The following is a 20916-nucleotide window of genomic DNA, read 5'->3' as shown; positions in this document are numbered from 1 at the left end:
CGTCTTCTTCAGGAGGCTGTTCATATTGTAAGTGCTCTGATCCGCGATCTTTCAGTCTCACTAATTGAGAAAAAACATTTATATAGACATTTTTTTCTGTCTATATAAATGTACAACCAACACATAAATAATATTCGGGGTAGTGTTTAATACCCCCCCCCCCCCCCCGGTGTCACCTCCTACCAACGAGCGGCTCGTCATTAAGTTTCCTGACTGACTAATTAATGGCCCGAGCTGGTCAATTAATGTGTAAATGTATGCACGCAGCCGTGGGCCATTGTCAGCGCAGGTAGACAGGTGTGTGGGCTCGGACTCTTTAACTAATTGGGTGCACTCCCGACTTTTGGCAGGCTCTCACGAACACACACACACACACACACACACACACACAGACGCGCAGGCACAGGCGGGCGCACACGCGTGCTCTTAAGAGAGCGTACATCCAAGGGATCAGTTAATTAATCTTGTTAAAGATGAATCAAGCTCATCTGAAATTAGTCTCTTGCTCTTACAGCGAGACTCGTTTCAGATGAAGTGCCACTTTCTCTTGTTTCTCCCTGAGGCAACCAAAGGGCCTTACAATGTGTGAACAGCCAAATGTCTCATTTCATTTTGATTTGTCTAATTTTTTGGTAGTTGCAAAGATTTTCCACGTCCACATGTGTGCTGAAACACAAATTCAAAAGCCTTTTTTTGCTTCCTAATTGGACCGAAACTTGCCTCCGCCGGCTGTAACCTTGCCGAATGTGGCGGTACAGTAATCATGTTGGCTAGGCTGGTATACGACCCGCAAGCGGCGCTGGCGCCGTTGGCCCGAGGCCATGCTGGAGACGCGCCGGTGCCCCGGTCTGACCTCGTCACGTTGGGTCGGAAGCAGAAAGAGAGAGGGAAGAAGTGGAGGGAGGTGAGGAGGGAGTGGTGATGAAGTCAGATGTTGACAGAGACAACAACGTAGGGGGGAAGGAAAGGAAAGGATACACTGGCTACCTGAGAGAGAGAGAGAGAGAGAGAGAGAGAGAGAGAGAGAGAGAGAGAGAGAGAGAACCTCAAACGCCTAACTAGCACCTGACAAGACCTCTGCGATCCTGAAAATCAATGGATTTTCTAAATGTCAGACGTTGCTCGACCTTTTGTAGCATCAGTCAGCATCTTACCTGAGCTTGAACCGAACTACATTAACTAGGTTAGGCCGGCGGGTTTGAGGTACTGGTGCACATGGCTTTTGATACGCTTCACACCTCATACGCAGTCATTCCTCCCATGCAGCACACACACACACACACACACACACATATGTATGCACAAACAGACCGCCCGCTGTGATATCCATGACAACCGGGCTGTCAAGCGACAGTTTGTGAGTGAAACGGAAACCAGAAGTGTGTTTAAGTGTCTCTCATCTATTCTTCTCCGCTGCTGTTTGTTGTTCTGACAAAGGCGTCTGATTAGCGCTGTCGAATGCGATCAAAGGCAGCTGCAAAATATCTATGTACACTCTCTCACACACACACACACACACACACACACACACACACACACACACACACACAGGTGTACTCTCAAATGTACAGACGTTTCCATGTGTTAAGATTCGTACATATACAAACTCTCACACATGCAGAGACTGAATATGCCGACTGTCTTAATTCAGATGTAACTGAAGAAACGTTTTGATCTCAGAAATTCTCTCTCTCTCTCTCTGTCTCTCTCTCTCTCTCTCTCTCTCTCTCTCTCTCTCTCTCTCTCTTCCCCCCCTTCCCCCCCTATGTGTCTGATGTGCAAGTGTAGAAGTCCTCTCTTTGTATTTCTTCCTGGCTCTCTTTCCTCAATATCAATAATACTAAAATACCATTAATGAATCAAAAGACTCAAATTTCACAAGTCATTCATTTTCTATTTTAATTATTTATTTCTGTGGCCAATTAAGGGAGATTTTTTGGGGGAAAGAGTAATAATAAGAAGGGGCATAACATTTAAATTGATTAATTAGAGAGCGAAAAAGAGTGGATGAAAACTACAGGTTGTCTTTTTTTAAAGTTTTTAATGGATCGAGTCATTTTTCAGGATCAAAATTGCTGTCATTTATCTTTTTTAATATGCTACAAATCAGCCTGGTTAATTGTCATTGATGAATTACAGACATTATGCCAGACTTGCATTATATTGAGGGTTTTTTTTGTTCTTCAAAACAGGAAAAAGATTGATGTAGACATGTGGATATTACTTAAATTGCAAAAAGGGAATTAAATGTGGATCTTGAAATTGCAGAAGATGAATATTAACTAAGTATTTTGGGGGGAAATAGTATTTGCGGGTACAAATAATGGGTCTGCTTTGACATTGTGCATTTCTAACAGTATCTGAATTAATGTGCTGTCCCGCAGTGACGTGACGTTGACTGTTGATCCCCTGGTAGAGGGAACCAGCAGGAAGAAAATTAGACTGAAACACAACAAGATTAGTTTTCTTGGCAAAAAAATGATATGACTTAGACTACTAACTACTACTGATGTTGATTTATTAATATTAGCTCAGGCTGGGACTCTGGTTGGAGACCTTCCAGGCAGTTGGCAGCTTTTCAGACCAAAATGAACAGCAGCAAACAGTCTCAGTGCTAAGCTTAGCTAATCAGCTGATGCCGGCTGTAGCATCATATTTACCGCACAGGTAACGAGAGTGGTATTCATGTTCTTATCGAAGTCTCTACAAAAAGTTGATAAGAATATTTCCTAAATATCAAACTATTTATTTAGGTTTAAAGTGAATTACCTTATAAACTGTGAGCTTGGAGTTGCCATTACATCTTTGTTTATTAGGTCACAGCTTGGTGCAGTATGGACTGTATGAAAATAAAGCACTAAATATATGTCTGTCCCCGATTGTTGCTGTTAATAAACTGTCTGGTGAGCTGCCAGCAGGCTCTCACATCCCTGACAACAAGGCTCGCAGCCTAGTCTGATGCCTCACTATCACCGGGGACTAATTTAAACCACCATATGTAAACCTGCAGATTTCTGAGCCACCGGGGAGGAGGACACAACACTGACACAGTTTAAGCTCATGTAGGAAACGTCCGCAAACAGTTGCCTCTAGTTTCACATAGCAGCATTATCATTCCTACATATGGAGCCATGTCTCATGACAAATGCAAGTCCATTATTTACTCTCCTTTTTCGCACTTTGCTGCTAAATTCTCCACTATGTGCTATTGTTGTCTTTGTCCGTCTGCTGTTCTGTGCTGCAGGATGTAGCTTATAGTGGGTGTTTTTACATTTGAGTATTTTCCAATATCTCACATGCATAACTTACATTAGGCATTATGTGTATTTTCAAATTGCGGTACAGTGTCTCTGATAGTCACGGTTGGTTTAGTTCAAAGATCATTGGTTCTCCAGCTCTCTCTTTGTTTGCCAGTCCCTTGATAACCCCCTTGCCTGTGTTTCTAGGCTGCATTGTGTATTCTTACAGATCTGATTCACTTACTGTGTAATCCTCCATCCTTGCCTCATTGCCTTGTGTGCACACCTCTTTGACGGTACCTCAAGAAATCCTCAGATCCTCACAGTCCGTTAGGATCTGAAAAGTCTTGTGTTCTTTTCACACTGGCTGTCCAAGCCTCCTCGTCCCTTCTGCCTGCCTGCATCTGCTGCCTGCATGTTTCTGTCCATGCGTCCTCATCCATATACAGTGGGCCCTTTTTTTTTTGTATAATACACCCCGACAGACAAACACGCGTGCATTCCAGCAAGCCAGCCCCATGAAAGGACCAGACAAATGTTACTATGACAGATGCTGTTTAGCCCGGTGCTGTCCAGACTGAGTCAGGCCGGGCCGTGTCAGTGAAAAGGCCACTGGATGATTCAAAGCCGCTGCCTCACACACACACACACACACACACACACACACCCAGCGATGATGGATCAGAGGGAAACCAGAGGAAAACGGATTAGAGAAAGGAGGGAAATAATGATGGATCATAAACGTGCACAGGGAGAGAAGGATTTCGAGATGATATTGAAACAGAAAAAGAGAACAAGAGGCCATTTACCATTCCGATACACCCCCCTCCCCTCCCTCCAGCAGCATCCCAACACACTACTCAGGCTCAGGCACACACACAGACGCATAAAAAGGGAGGAATTAATGAGCCCAATAGAAATGCTGACATTTAGGTAGTAGGGAGGGGGGGAGGGGGGTGATGATATGGAGGGAGGGTGTAGGAGGTGAAGCTAGGGATAGATTTTGTGCCTTCATTTTGAATGATTAGTCATAACAGCAGGGCATCCAAATGTCACCACTGTCAACGTTGGGGGGTCTTTTATTTTGTCGGTGTGTCTAGCATTTGGCCTTTATGTTACTAATAACAGTATACTTAGGGTCGTTTGTTTATGGCGTTTCACAAAGACAAAGAGGTGACTACCACTGCTCATACTGCACGTGTACATACTGGTTAATGTAAAGCCCACCTCTGCTGAATCCTTGATGTTTTAGTGTGAAGATGGTAAATATCATGCTGAATCCCTGTGGCAGTGCTGGCATTAACGCCCACATCACAACACACACACACACACACACACACACACACACACACATATAACTACACACACATCTGGGAGCCCGGCCATAGCATCAAGGTCTTCACACCTGTGTGAAATGTTGCGGGGCATAAGGGATGGTTGTGAGGGAAATCATCCGTGTGCGTGTGTGTGTGCGTGTGTGTGTGTGTGTGTGTGTGAGTGTGAAAAGTAATCATCTAAGCTCATCAACAGTGATAGCTGATGGTACATGCCCCCCCCCCCCCCCCCCCCCCCCCCCCGTCAGTGTCATGGATCATTAGCTGTGACACCCTGTTTTGGTGCTGTGCTGTTTGGCCTTGCGGAGCGTCGTCTATCTACTATGGATGAGCGGAGCGGTGCAGGCTGTGGCGTTGTTGCACTCTGTCAGACCCCGGTCTAGCTCCTACTTGACTTTACTGAGGCACGTTTTAGTTCGTTTTCGTTTCACCTTTTTTAAAAATGTCCTGTGCTTTTTTTTTTTTTTTTTTTTCCTGGAAATGTTGCTGATGGTTTGATTTGATCAAGGCTGAGATTTTGAGTTTGACAAACACATCCCATTTATACTCTGAGGTATGGACTTTTTTTCCATTTTGGATTCTTATTTCAGATCAGCGTCTCTGCTTTTGGACATATGGACTGACAGGCGGACTGTTTCATGAATGTGTAGGGCAACATATGGCTGTTATTCAGATCCCTCTGTATACTTCCATTACTTCCATATAGTACTACACTTTTTATTCTTCTTTTTCAGTCCATTCCACCCTTGATTCTCTTTCTCCTGTTTGTCTTTTCTGGTGGTAAAAAAGGGATGCTGACTCATTTCGCATGCACCAATTAAGCAGAAAATTACAGAATTCCACCATTTCTGGACACGGTGTAATAGGGGCGGAGCGTTTGCATGCATGCACACAGAGACTGTGTGTATTGGTATACAGTCCACACAGACATGGTTGTGTTGTACATGAGGTAGTACTAGCCTAAAGAACTATTTTTATGCGCATATATGTATGTCAATGCCTGTGTGATCTCCCCTCCTGCCAAACTGGAATAAATCCACTCCACCTGTCGTGTATTTAAGTAGTAAGGCCACAGTTTGAAGTATGGAAACCCACAGTGGAAAGATAAGCCTCCATCCTGACACACGTCCAAGAATCAAAATGGAAGAAGACGAGGAGAGCTGCACAGGAGCTACAGTATTTATTTATCATATGACAGGAATACAAACAGAAACATAAGTGTTGTTAGTTGACAGAACAATGTGTTTTTTCTGCAGCTGATCGTTACTCTATCAGCTCTAATATTACACATCGGGTGGATGGACCGTCTCGGTCCAGTGTTTAAAAGTTGAAAAGTGTCGGAGAACTTTCAGATTCGTCCCGCCGGGGATTGTCGGGGAGAAAAAAAAAAGATGGAGCTTAGCCGAGGTGAAGGCCAGGTGGAGAGGAGAAGAAGCCGGACAGAGAAGCTGAGAGACATTTGTTTGATGAAAGTGAATGAGCCGGGTCTGGAGGGAGAGGGTTGTGAGAGAGAGAGAGAGAGAGAGAGAGAGAGAGAGAGAGAGAGAGAGAGAGAGAGAGAGAGAGAGAGAGACGAGAGAGAGAGAGAGAGAGAGAGACTGTTTCCAAGTTGATAAATAATAAATGTGATGGGGTTGAGGACGCTATCTAATGGCCACCCTCTAATGCAACAGGTCATGGGGTCATTGCCGTCATCGCTGAGCCCCAGCTATAATTCCACCTGTTTTGGACCCCCCCCCCCCCCCACCCCCTCTCAGCCCCGAAAACTTTATTTATGCTCCTTTTTTTTTCTTTTTTTTTTTTAAACTCTGAGCCAGGAGAGGAGAGCACAACACTTTGTCATCTCGGCGGGATAGTTGATGATGCAGTCAGAAAACAGCAGACAGGAGGCAGTGCTGTAAAGTAAACAAGAAAAGAGGGGACGTGGAGAGGGAGACGGACGAGGAGGAACAAGGAGGAAAGAGCCCGAGGACAGCTGAAGTGATGGGAGAGGGCAGCACAGAGCCAGATGAGAGGGGGGGGGGGGGAGAAAGACGGTACAATCTGAGATGAAGTGGGGCCACTCACGCACCATTATCTGTTTTGGCAAGCTCTCCGCTGCTCTGTAGCACCCAGTAAAGGCTTTGCTTCGACGGGTGTGATTCAGCCTGAGCATATGTGTGAGTGTGCGCTGAAACGTCCTCTCACATTTACTCGTGAAACAGTGTAAGTAGTTCCGCTGATCTTAAGTAATTGCACGTGTTCGTGCGTCGAGCAGTGTGCTGCTTGTAGTGCTTTACATCATTTCGCATCTTCCCTTCCCCTTGGCCTTTGTCCCGGCTTGAATATTCATCATACCCTATAGCGTGCGTGATTCAAAATATACTGTCATGTCAAGCAGGTGTGTGTTGTTCGTTGTTTGTTGATCCGCTCTTCCTTTCTAACCACTCCCCTCCTGTATTTTGTCTGGTGAGCTCCCCCCTGTCTCTTATCTTCATCGTCTTCCTCTCCTGAGGCGTGTACCATTATGTATACTCAGGTGTCATGTTATACAACGTGGAGCTACTCTCAGACTATGTATGTGCGCCCGTGTGTGCACGTGTGTGAGAGAGAGAGAGAGAGAGAGAGAGAGAGAGAGAGAGAGAGAGAGAGAGAGAGAGAGAATAACAAATAGGGGGAGAGGGTTGGAGAAGCTGTATTTGTTCCTTGTCATGTCATACTTTGCATGCACAAGATTGTGAGTGTGTGTGTGTGTGTTTGTGTGTGTGCATTTGTTTGTTCTCTACGGGCGCGCCTGTCTTTATCTTCTGCGCTTGTGTTTCCTCTGCATGTTTTATGTGTTTCACTTTCAAGCCGTAATAAACTCCCCAGCCCCCCACAGGCCCCGAGGCTTTGCCCTTTTGGTGTTTGCTTCTCTTTGCTCTCATTTTGTCTGAAACCTGCACTCTCTTATCACCCCCCCCCCCCCCCCCCCCACCCCACCCCTCTGCTCACTTTCTCTCCCTCTCTCTCTCTCTCTCTCTCTCTCTCTCTCTCTCTCTCTCTCCACTTGTGAAGTGTGCGACCTCTGCAACTTTATTCTGCCCGTCACTGGAGACATTAGCCAGAGCGGGTCAATGAATATTGATGAGCTCGTTCAGAGCACTCTCAGTAAAGGCCAGACACGGAGATCTCCGGATCCCATGGCTCCACACCAGCACTCCCAGTCCGATACACTGACGTGCCCACATCCCGTGTTCTTCCCCCTCTCCTTCTCAGGTCAAGGACTGAGGTAATTGCCAAGTCACAGAGAAGATTATCAGGCAGGTTCTGTTGATGGGGGCAAAAGTTCACCCGTGTTTTATTAACAGCTCATACGAATTCAGGAAGAAAGAATGCATCTTTGACTTGACTCAGAAAGGCTAAGAATCTCATCAGCTGCATTACCTTGTTTGGGTTGCCAGGTGCAGTGTCGCTTGTAATGCAGATATTTTTAAATAGACAGGGTTTCTCAAGTTTAATAAACTCTCAGCACGTTTTAATCAAAGATAACACCTGTGCATCTTTATTGTTTTTGTTGTTAGTAACCTACTTTGTGATTAATGCAAGTAATCAATAACAGTCATGGTGTTATCGGAGACTTAATTTAAGTCATTCTTGAATGGCGTGCTGCCCTCCAAAGCAAAAAGTAACTACATATTTTGTCAAAAGTTAGACCAAATCAGACTCCATGGCATTTGTTTTACCAAAGAGATGTTGTTTTTATACAAATATATATATCATTTCTGTGAACATGGGATGTAGAATCAAAGTAAAAAGTAGTAAAAGACAGAAGATTAAAGCTTAAAGGTTCATTTGATTATTTGTCAAAAAATATTTTGTGAAAACACCAATAGTCAATCCTAGGCCTCTCTGCAAAAGTAGATTTATGTTTTAGTAAGTGCAGGTTCTATGGCAAGGATTTATGGGTAAAATAATGAGCCTAAAAGTGATGAAATGATTGGAAAAACTGTTAACCCTTATGTTCTGTCTTTTGGTTGCAGTATATATGTAAATAAGGAAACCTTGATGAAATATTCACAGAAACTGGTTACTATGCTGCCATGAGGGAGGAAGTATGGGTCCTGTAGTCCCTCGCCATCGCAAAGATTGCTGTTGGCGTTTGGGTCAAAAAATCAAATCCAGCATAAAAAAAAAAAAATCAATCACATTTTAACATCAAGTAATGTACGACAAATTGTTAAACCGCCAGAAAACGGTTACCTGAAGATGAATATGGCAAATCTGACACCCTTAAATTCTGAAGTTGACCCTGGAGCATTTTCCATGCCGTGACATTTAACAGAAAGCGCTATCCTCCACTTATCCTGCTAATCCGATAGAAAGGTGGGAGTGATGGCGCTCACCGGCATGATTGGCAGCGGTAATAAGATGTGACGAGAGAGAGCCATGACAGCCAGTGACGGTCGCACCCGTCTACCACAGTGTTAAGCACAGAGGTGATGATTGGTTCACCGCGTACTTTAACAAGTCAGCCACAGGGACGGCTCCTGGCGGTTATGAAGACATGACGTGTGTGTGTGTGTGTGTGTGTGGGATATGATAACTAGTGTGCAAGTTGTTCTGAGTTGTACTGACTGTATGAGTGTGTGTGTGTGTGTGTGGTGCTTGTTCACACGTGTTCCTGTGGTAATATAAGAGTCCTTTTCCATTACTTTGGTGTTTCATATCAATTCCATTCCATTACTGGGTTGTTCTGAAGCAATCAATGCTGTGGATTGAACACTCCCATAGGCTTCCAGTTTTCATCTAACTGTCCTTGCACTCAGGACTTTGGTGACTTTCTTCTCTTGCACCACCTCGGGGGTTAACACTTTTCGGTTTTATTGAAATGTTTGGACAGCTAAAGAGCAGCAGGGGAAGTCTCATCTGGTTGTAAGAAGAAGTGTGACTGTATAGAAGTCTATGAGGAAATGACCCGACTTCTCTCTTGATCTATTACCATCAGTAAACATTGTACACATGAGGTTATGGTCTCTGGATAGTTTCAAGTGTTCTTCGATACAACACGATGTTCCTTTCGTAAATGATGGTTCCATTTAGACCAATATAGAGAATAAAGCAGAGTGTGCTTTAGGGCGTGGCTACCTTTTGAATGATAGATCGCTATTGTGTTGTCCGGTCTGGGTTTGACAAGTTAATTGTAACGTTTTGGTTGCCTAAAAAGTTCTTCTTCAGTGTTCGGTTGCACTACCCTTTAATTTCTCTTCTGGTAGCAAAAAAACAAGATGGCGATGGCCTGAAAGCCAAACTGGAAGGTTTCAAAACTGTAGTTTTAAATGTATTCTTATGAAATGCTTTTGCATTCACAGTGCATACATACTTAGCCATCCTCGATCTGGTGGTGATCAGTGCGATCCATTGTCTATTCCAGCCAGACAGAGAGGCTGAGCTTTCTGTGATCTCCCTAAACTGAACCTCTGATAAGAGTTATTGATGTTAAAATGTTCAAACTTTGAACAAACTTCAACTCAGTGCTTGACCAGCAGCACTGGCTGTTGTGTCTCAACAAGTTCTGTGAGTTATTCCTGAGACATCTCCTGCAAAGTGAGTGATTGAGCTGTTTGTCTTCAACATTTCCACACAAGAAATAGCTCAGGTTTTTAAATCCAACGTGGTGTTTTGATTAATTATAGAAAAGCGCACATACAATGTGTGCGGCTGATCGGTCAATCACTGTAATCTTCTGAGCGGTGATAGATGGGCTCTCAATCATCATGACTGTAATTTATTTAGTCACTATATTGCCTCGCGTCTTGAATATATATAGTTTTTGCTGGTTGAAACAGTCACCGTCTCTTTCTCTGTGGGTTTAATGTGAGAAAGCCGCTTTAATGTCTCAGCAGTGGACGTCAATAATTTAGTGGCGTTGGGCCACATCCACTATTAACAACTGTGGGAAACCCTGGGCATTGTGTGCTGTACCAAAGGGCCAATTTCCCTTCTGCTGGTGTATTCAAAGATCAGTCCAAAGTAAGATTTAATTATGGGCTCTGTGGCTGTAGGACACCCGCTGCCCCTTCAAAAACCTTGTGGACTGCTGTGGTAAACTGATCAAACGCTGGAGATTTATGAAACATCTCAACCTTCATCACATGCATGGTTAAAACAACATGAAAATGTCATTTATAACAATGCAAATGGTCTTAGTTTTACTTCTTTCAAGTCCCTTTTTAGTTGATTCCATAACGCAAACTATTGCTAAATGCTAAATGTTTGTAGTTCCTGTGTCGCTGAATATCTTGTGTGGAAAAAGCTACTGTAGCAGACACAGCGAATAAAACCCCTCGCATACTGGTAATATGTTGTATTACTAATGTTGCAAGTGTGTCAGTGATGAAAAGCATCAAAATAGAACTCAATTCAATTTAATATTCAATTCTTATGCATTGATGCGTGTAGTTTATTTTAGAATAATGAAAAGTGAAATAAATAGCCATATCTCTCTCAACAAATTGGCAATTTTCTGTATTTGTTTTTACCCAGACACTGAACCTAAGTCTATCTAATCAGTTCTGGAGGAGGACTCTCGTCACAAGTGGGCTGAAGTTTGTCAAGCAGGTCCCTAATTTGCTCACACTGACTGACACTTTGATCCCAGTTTTCTCCATCTTGATTGCATGATGCTACAATTCCTCAGGGGGCAAACCAAATTGGTTGCTTGCACAAAAATAGCTCTAATTGCTGCAGATACACACATACTGCTTGTGTTGTATTATATATATGTCAGTGTATATGAATAAACTGACAAATTGGGGCTTTAATAGTCGTTTTAAAAGGCGCACGCAGTATATTAGTAGCCATTCAAACTCTAAAATCACTCTAAAAGGCAGTACATTTCTGTCTTCTGGCTTATAGGTTGTTTGCTAAGAGAAGACAACAAAGGACAAACAGCCAGTTCATCAAGATGTGGTACGAAACCCACTGTACTCCAACATAGTGTCATTCAGCATGACTTTTCACACAGACAGCGCTCGTTTTCCAAATGATGAGGTGGAAACACCAGTGGTATATTTACAACATGTAGCACACTGTCAGTCAGCACCTTTCACCACAGTGGTAATTACTCAGTGCAGTTCTGCAGGGGTTTCACCTGAACATCTGTATATTCTGCTCTTTAACCTACACTGCAGCCTTTCAGGTGGGTGTTGACGTGAAACTGAAATCCTCCATGAATCCAAAATAGCTTAATATAGACCATAAATATGCACATTAGCTCTTAGTTTTTGTTGCTTATTGTCTCCAAATAGATATAGGTCAAATGTTGGTTCGGGCCTCACATTGCTGGATTCACATCTGTAATGTTCATTGGTGAAGATTCAGTGCAGCAGCAGACCAGGCATTTTACATTCACCCTGGGTGTGTCTCACATTATCTACAGTATTGGACGTCATGTGTCACCTGTGTGTTGAAAGCGGTTCACATTTAAAAGACTACAGTAGAGCACTTTGATGTTGGAGTATTTATTTGGTGAGAGCTTATTCCTCCAGGAAAGACGGTGACATATGGAGGAAATTATTTCACGGGAGTTTACTGAAGCTCTTGTTTCAGTGGCATTCAGCCCATTGTGTTTGACTGTGTGTGCACGCCTGCTTGTTTTGCATGGTCCTTATTATGTTTTGGTGTGTGTGTGTGTGTGTGTGTGTGTGTGTGTGTGTGTGTGTGTGTGTGTGTGTGTGTGTGTGTGTGTGTGTGTGTGTGTGTGTGTGTGTGTGTGTGTGTCATGCCAGTCATTCTCAGGAGGAATAGATGACTCCACTTTCATCTGCCTGGCCTTCGCTCTCTCTCACACACACACACACACACACACACACACACACACACACACACACACACACACACACACACTACTGCAGTCTTTTTTTACTTCATCTCCATTTTTATCCTTTGGTGGACTGTGTATGTGTGTTTTCACCCACGTGGCTTCTGACAGCTTTCTGCTCTGCCTATCGATTTGCCCCAAAGCGGATCCCGTCTCTCTGACACACACATATCCCCCCCCCCCCACCCCCCACCACCCACCCCTCTGTTTTTTTATCATATGCTGATAGCAGGGTTAGACTGCATTGCAGTTTTTAATCAGTGGAGAGATACCCTGTCTGACTACACACGCTTTAGTTTTTTCAAACTACAGCTCACTCTGTAATTGCGGTTCGTCCTATAGAAATGTGTGACCGCGTTCTTGTATAACTTTATAAAGAAGTGAAAGGTTGTCAAAGTAATAATGCAGCTGCTGGTAACAGCAATAGTTGTCAAGATTCATTTACTCCAGCCTCCCCTCACTTCATTTCCATGTTTTCTTTCATTTTGCTAAAAGCACGGCTACTTCCAGTCACAGTAGGCGAGCATGTCGCATGTGGTTGGCATAATTTTAACAGCGCTGCTTCCTGTGCCAGCAGGGGGAAAATAAAATAGTGTTTTTGAAGCAGGCAGTGCTAGCAGCTTTTTGTTCATGTTCACTTTCATGCCTGTGTTCTCTGTCGCACAGTGTTGTTCATATTGTATCGTTTTGTTTGTTGACCCCTCGGTATCAGTGGTTGAAACTGGCTTACATGAATCGCTGTGTTGACAGGAAGTGTGTGTGTGTGTGTGTGTGTGTGTGTGTGTGTGTGTGTGTGTGTGTGTGTGTGTGTGTGTGTGTAACCATCTGCTTTTTTCCACTCTTTTTTTCCCCACTGTTTGGAATGGCTTCATATCAGTGAAATTAATAATCTCTTCATAACTGATTAATCAAACAGTCTGAATTCTGAATGACTGAATTGTGTTTTACTGCTGTTACTAAAAGTAATAACCGTAGTGGTCGACCGATTTTACTGGCTGAAATGATAACTATCCCTGAGGGATTGTTATCAGATGTAGCTCCTGTAGCTAGCCAAATAAGCTAACATTAGCTCAGTGGACACAGTGGCTGGGATACAGCAGTTCTGAACAGAGCTGTTTTTTTTTTTATTTTTTTTTATGTAACCAAAAGTATAACCCCACAAACTAATGCAGCTGGTTAATGATGTGCTCCCTGGCCTCGAAAGTAACAGTCACTACTGTGGGTAGTTAGCTGTTGAGTCGTACATGCTAACGGTTGCAGCTGCCGTCAGAGTAAATAAACACACAACGGCTCTTTGCCATGAAGAGAAATCTAAAGCTTAACAGGCCTGTTGTGGCCATTTATATGATGTGCTAACCTATGATTGGACCGTTGCTATTTGGAGATGTTTAAACCTCCAAATGGGGAAGTGCTAGCGGGCCAAAAAAGACAAATATATCGTCTTTGTTCACAAATATACTGTGCAATCAGCATTTAGCCTGCTGTCTACTACTGTAACGGATCTTTGGATGGACAGATGGATAGTGACGATAGGAAGCAAGTGTTTGAACAAGGCTCGATGGATGCAAAAGGGAAGAATATATGAGGACTGATTGACTGAGATGTGTCAGATCTAATTTGCCAGCACTTCTCCGCCTAGTGTTACGGTATTGGCTGACGGTCTCGTCCCTCCCGCCTCTCTCTGCCCTCCTGCCCTTCCACACCATATTGTTTGTACAACACCACAGAGGAAATAATTAATTACCACCCTTCCTTGTTAAGAAAATGAAAGCCTCACAGCCACATAGTAATTGGCAGCTATTTATTTGCAGCCTACTGTAGGTGAGTGTTGATTAGTGAGTGCAAGAGAGGATGTAGGTGTGTATTTCTATGTGAAAAGAGTGCATATTTGTACGTGTCTGAATGCAATTTGTAATGTGTGTTGAATGGAGAACATGCAGTCCAAATATAATCGAGGAATCCCAAGGTCTTGCATCCCCTTAAATTTTCAAAAAAATGAAGAAATGTGGCCATAAAACTTTATAAAATGCTTCAATAGCTAGAGAGTGTTCAGTATTCAGTGTTCATAACACAGCAAGGCAATAACAATGATGAACAGGCTTTGGGTTGCAGTTTACATTCAGTGATGGATTTGAGAGCTTTAGATTACAGTGAGGGCTTTTTACAGGTAGTTAAGATTCCATTTCTGTTTCCCAAATGACCTCCATTTCCAGAGGGTCCTGAGCTTCAGCTTTACTCATTTATTGCTCCATCCCCCATCGTAAGGCGCTTCACTACACCGCCGTGCGTGGATCTGCTGTGCTGCTGCTTATTTGCATACACATTTACTTGTAAATTAGAGGTTCAACACCACGGATGTCTCAAAAAGCAGTAAGAGTATCAGTACTTTATTAAGCAAATCAGCCAATGTGAGTTCTGCTTAATTACCAGTCAACCGTCACGTTGGCCTGTTGTAACACAATTACACGAGCAAGTGGATTATATGGAGCCCCACTATCGGCAAAATGAAGTAAAAGTGATTCTTTTTATGCTCCATTTTGATTATTTAACTTACAATATTATTTCAAATATAGGGTGATTAGATTAGGTGATAGAGGACTGTAACTTTTTATTTTAAAAGTGAAGATTGTCAGGAATATCTTTAATTGCCACTGTCACTTTGTCAATCAAACTGTCTTTTTCAACTCATTTTTGGAAATTTCTGAATCTTTGTTGTGGCCACTTAAAGACCCCTGTGCATCATATGTAAAATAAAAGCTTTTAGGGTTAAGCAATAGGATGCATACTAGCTGAATTTATGGCCTGTGGACTTTTTGGAGCTAATTTAAATCACCAAAATAAGTGCCTTTCATACTTTATATTTCTCATCAGCATTTCAAGCAGATACATCTGTGTGCCTCTAGTAGTTGCCAGAGAACTAGCAATGTGTTGCTTCATCCGCTATTGACTGAGCGATGATCTACAGCGTAAAGCGACTCACCTGCAGCGCTCCACTGTGGCTTTTCAACAAATGTCTCTCGGGTACATGTTTCGTTTGGAGGTGTAACGTTTTGTAGATGCAACATGCAGTGGGGCGACCACAGGAGCTCCAATCCACAGAACGTTTGCAGCGTTGACAACATGACAGATTTTTATTTACGCGACACCGAGAAGTTTCCTTATCATTTTGATGGCAATATTGCATCATGTATTAGAATTACCGTGGTCCTCTTTGGCATCTTAATGCAGCTATTCATCCTCTCTAAGGAAGAGTGTTCCTCAAAATGCATTTCATTCACTTATTTTCAATGGGACAGCGTAATTTGATAACCCAAAATATGAGTAATTTGGAGCTACAGTAGATCTCACCAGCACTGATGGTTTGTGTACTAACCCAGCTTCATTGCAAAAACTGCCATAATAAAGATTTTAAAAAAGAGGCGTGTGTTAACAGGCTCATTCACAGACAGTGTCTAGTGTCTTAAAATGTTTAAATGAGACTGTGTATAGACCTGATTTATACTGATGAAATATCACCAGGCTTTACATGGATATCCAGTCTTATAAATTTGATCCCACCACTGAGGCTGAAACTATGTTTTATGACTCTGGCTGCAAGTGATGTATGTGTTGTGGGGTGTGTGTGTGTGTGTGTGTGTGTGTGTGTGTGTGTGTGTGTGTGTGTGTGTGTGTGTGTGTGTGTGTGTGTGTGTGTGTGTGTGTGTGTGTGTGTCTGTGACGGAGCCTGTCTTTGCAGCAGCCACGCTTTGGCAGGTTGTAGTTTTCCCCTCAGAAATCAGCCGCTCTCTGAACTGTTAAATCACACTAGAAGCCAACCTCTGAGAAGGAAATTAATTACTTTCCCTCCACCTCCTCCTCCTCCTCATTTTTTCCACATTAACCCTCCCTCATTCCTTCTCACTCTTACACTCTCCTTCTCGATCTCTCTCTCTCTTTCTCATAATGGTATGGAATAAGTTTGGCCACAGGTGACGTTTTTTGTTTTTTAAACTAACAGTGAAATGATGCCATTACGCATGAAGCCTCGTTGCTTCCCTTCCAGCGCCTCGTCTGAAGCTTGCTCTGATGCTCGTCTAGATTGGGGGTTTGTGATTGCGCAGTTCATTTGGGCTCCGGTTTTGGCAGGATGCCTTTCCCACAAACTCTACTGCGATCATTAGGTTGTCAAGTTTTGCCATCCCAATCGAGAGCTTCATTTGAAATCAATGAAAGCCGCTCTCCTGTTTCTGTGGCGCTTGTTTTGGATGAGAGTCTAGTGGAAGTGTCCAAGATAACAAATCACTGAAATCCACTTCCTGCTGCCATCTATCAACATATTTATCCGCAACATTGCACGTGGAGCAGAATTTGAAAGAAACAGATGGTTACTCTAGTTACTCAACATTCTTCATTTACCTAATGTGTGCTCAATGTACCGGTGTTATATTCTAATCAAGAGCCTCACAGCACGCCTTTTGCTTTTTGAGTTTTCAAATCAATTTGTCTTTCTCACCTCCCGTCTTTCTCGCCACCTTTCCTCTCAGGTTGAGATAGAAGACGTGGAGGACGAGGAGAAAAGATACGCCCTCTTCCTGGAGCTGCTGGAAGCTGCGCAAAAGCGGGAGGACTTTCAGCTGCTCTCGCTCCTCCTGCAAGCTTGGCCACCCATGATGAAAGAGGAAGTGTAAGACAAACGATTTTTATCTTCTTTTTTTTTTCATTGCCCTTTGGTCAAAGCAATGGTTTGACATTTTGGGAGTCGATTAACAATAGAGCGCTACTGCCGGGGGCTGGTTAGCCTAGCTTAGCATTTAGACTATAAACAAAGGGAAACATCTAGCCTGGGTCTGTCAAAAGGTCTAATCTGCAGAAAAACACATGTGTAAAAAATTTCTAATTTTTCAGAATTAATGCTAAGCTAATCAGCTGTAGCCTTATATTTAACTCTCATCTAAATGTCAAAACTATTCCTGTAATCGTCTCTAGTACAGTTATTACGTATGAGTTGTCCTGCGTATATGGTTCATCAGTAACTGTATCATTCTTACATTCTTACATACAGAACAGCGTTCATACTGTCGCTTGTTCGTTAACAAAATCAGGGCCATATGAAGACATTGACTTAATAATGGGCGACGGCTGTGCAATGTGTTCTCATTTCCCCGAGAGCATGAATGGAGAGAGGAGAATACCGCCTCTAATCACTCAGGTCTACGTATTGCACGTAGACCGGTTCGGAAGTGAAAACGGGCGTCTTCACAAAGCTTCGGGCTCCGGGCTTCTTGCACCAGCTGGCATCTTATGAGCCTCAGCCAGCGTTGGCTGTTTTTTTTTCGATAAGTGCCTAATGATGTGATTGCTCTTCTCCTTCTCCATTGTTCTTGATTAAAAGCGAGTGGTACTCTGAAGTCCGCCGAGACAATACAGGGTTACGCTGTCGGGAGTTTATTCCTTCCAGCTCAATCGAAGCAGACTCTGTTTGAAACAGTTTCGATCAGCAATTTAAAGTAGCGCTCTTCTCCAGTAGTTGTTAGAAACTCACAAAGCTGTTTATATGCGTGTGTGTGTGCATAAGTCAGCTTTATGGACTCTTGACAACTTTGTCGGTTTGGTGATGAACAAGATTTACATGTGTTCATTACTGATGCGTCGGTTTAAAGGCCAGCACAACCTGCCTGTAGGATACTTTCTCTTTCAACCTCAAAATGAACTGTATTTTGTCAGATAAGGGGATCACGTTCCTGCAGCGACTTCCCAACCTGCTTGTGATGTAACGGTGGTTGGTTCAGGAGTGGCCGGAGACAGACTTCCAGGATCAGGAATGTCCGCAAACAATGGCATCCTTCACCATGACCATGTAGACGGTGTCAAACTAGGCGAGAGAAGGCAAACAATCCTCACATGCTTGTTAGTTTTCTGTTGGGGCCTCGTGAAGTGTCATAAGCTTCTCTTTAAACAAATAGTTCCAGGAGGTTCCAGGTTCCTGAGCAGCCAAGAGAACCAAAATCAAGAACTTTTATGTTTGCATTTCCACCACATCTGAGGAACCATGAAGATTAGGCAAATATGATCAATAACAGATTAAAATGTCACCTTATTGTTCTTTGTATTTACTGTGGAGAGACTTAAGACTTTATTGCATGACTGCACAGAAGCAGTGTGTGTGTGTGTGTGTGTGTGTGTGTGTGTGTGTGTGTGTGTGTGTGTTCGCACCTGCTTTCCTCAGCATTGTTTTCCTGTATGATTGAAGCTGATATTTATGGGGAACAGCAGAAAGTTCTACCCCCAGAACAGGAAGGAGGTACTGGCATTAGACCGCAGTACCTCTGGTCAAAATGCATGGAAAGCTCCTGAGTTCCTGAAATGGTTCCTGGGCCCCTGTAAAAAAAAAAAAAAAAGGTCTTAATCTGGAAACAGGCCGCTAGAGGCAACGTCTTTCAGTTCACACCATTGTGTAGCCGTGTAACAAACAAAATGAATCAGGAGCAAAAATGCTTTTTAAATCCTCAGTGCATTAGTAATGGACTGCAGAGTTGGCATTGAGTTTGGGTGTCTTTTCAGCTGAGAAGCGGTAGGAGGGATGGGATTAGGTTCTGGACGACACAGCTGCTTCGAGTTCACTCACAGATTCCTCTGACTTTGTGAGTGCAGAACAGCTGTAGTCAAACCGTCGCTGCTGGGACAGTCGGCTCCAATCCCTTCTTTCCACTGTGGACTGAGCTGTTTGTACAGTAATTCTGATTTAAATGCAAACATAATGCATGAGTACAAACTCAGCTTCTGATCACGGATTTTGTTTTGTCTTGTTCGCTTTAGTCTGCCTCGTTTAAACCGCTTGAGTTAATTTGCTGCAACAGGCACTGCGATGTAATCTGCCTCTTTTGAAGCTCAGGAGCCTGAAATTTAGGACCGATCTGTGTTTAGTGTGCATTTTATGTGTGATGGCCGCTGCATTCGGCAGTCATAATTTGGGACACAAAACTCAGAATAACTTAACCTTCAAATGTCCCGTTAGGACTTGAGGGGTGCGTGACACGGTTAACCTTAACTACTGGTCTGACTCAGCATCTAATCCCGGTTGGGATGGACGTGTGTTTACTGCGCGTATCTTTGGGAGAGGAAATTAGTTTCAGTAAGACTACAAGAGGCGGTTTTGGGAGCTATATTGAGTTGCGTCTGAAAAGCTTATCCTTTTGTCTGTCCGCATAAACTGAGTCATGATTCAAAGCACGGATGGAGGCTGGCTGTGACTCACACTGCACCCTGTGACAGATTTGGCGAGCACACAGACACTCGTCGTCGCATGCAGCAGAGCCTCTCCGTGCCCCTGGTAAAGCACAGGAAGCAGAGGTGTGCCAAACAGCTCAAGTGTTTGCTCCCATGGCCGCATCATCCGAAGGTGAAGCGGCTTGTCAGGACAAGACACCCCCGGTAGCTGGATGGAGAGCTGCCTTTGATACCGATGGTCAAACACAGGAGCCCTGCTGTCCTCCCTGCTGTCTCCCTCTTTCTCATTTCAAAGCTCTTTCTATCTCACACACACCATCTCCTTTTGCAAATATACACAGGCACACACATATCACAGGGTCTCATTCCTCTAACAAGCTTTCTTAAGACACCCTTCAGCCGCCTAATCTGACATCAGGATTCAACCACTTTGCTTTTTTTCTTTAATTTCTCAGCATATCACGAAGGATTTATCAGCTTGTTACCATCGACCCTTTATCGTGTGAAAACACCCGGAGTGAAACAAAGCCCTTGTTCATATCAGACTCATCCTCTCATCTCCAATCACCTCCCTTTCCTTTCCCGACTGTTCCATATTTAATGTACTGCTTGTCACGTTAATCGCATACATATAACTTTCACCAGTGCTGGCCCATCGGCACCATTTTATTTTAACCTCTGGAAACGTTTACCCTCCTTTACAGTGGTGCTTGTGTCTGATAGTTGAGTGATGAAGCTATTCTAACTAAGGTTAAAGACCTGATGCAGATATAATCAGGCTTTGCATTTGGATGGAAGGATGGATGGATCGAAACCTAGATAGATACAGACAGACGGATAGATAGGAGCCTAACAACATTTATTTGTGTGTGTGTGTTTGGGTAACTTTATTACAACAGAAGCCCGACAATCTTAGGTTTGTCAGCGGCGGCACTGGTCGTTTCACTGATAAAATACAGTCTACCGACCTTACTCACTCGGATGACGGATTTAAACACAACAAAGCTCAGCAGTGTGGAACAACACTATTACAGCAGCGGCACTACAATTATGATTCACAGCACTGAACGGCACTCAGCGGTCCGTAGCCGACACAATACCCGTACAGTTAAACTTAAAACAAACCAGGTTACAGAACCACACTATGACTTATCTCTGCCCAGACAGTAGCCTCTTACTCGAGATCGCTTCGTAGCGATTGGCGTGCGTTTCTTCGGACTTGTTCGATGACCGCGGACAGTAACGCACTCTGTCGGCGGGTTAAGTGGCGTGCTCCGATAGATAGATGGATTAGATT

The 20916-nt window shown here is 43.5% G+C and overlaps 1 protein-coding gene across 1 annotated transcript in view; it reads left to right on the top strand.

Annotated features, from left to right (window-relative positions):
- Positions 1–20916, top strand: part of nbas (NBAS subunit of NRZ tethering complex) — a 137985-nt gene that overhangs the window by 103035 nt on the left and 14034 nt on the right. The window contains exon 50 of the mRNA XM_068708805.1: positions 16937–17076. Within this exon, the coding sequence (XP_068564906.1) occupies positions 16937–17076 (140 nt within the window). The remainder of the gene's footprint in view (positions 1–16936; positions 17077–20916) is intronic.

This window comes from Cebidichthys violaceus, unplaced genomic scaffold, assembly GCF_023349555.1.
Source record: "Cebidichthys violaceus isolate CVI_PGR_0920_01 unplaced genomic scaffold, fCebVio1.0.p SCAF_14, whole genome shotgun sequence".
NCBI classification, from domain to species: Eukaryota; Metazoa; Chordata; class Actinopteri; order Perciformes; family Stichaeidae; genus Cebidichthys; species Cebidichthys violaceus.
This window is presented reverse-complemented; position numbering and strand designations above follow the sequence as displayed.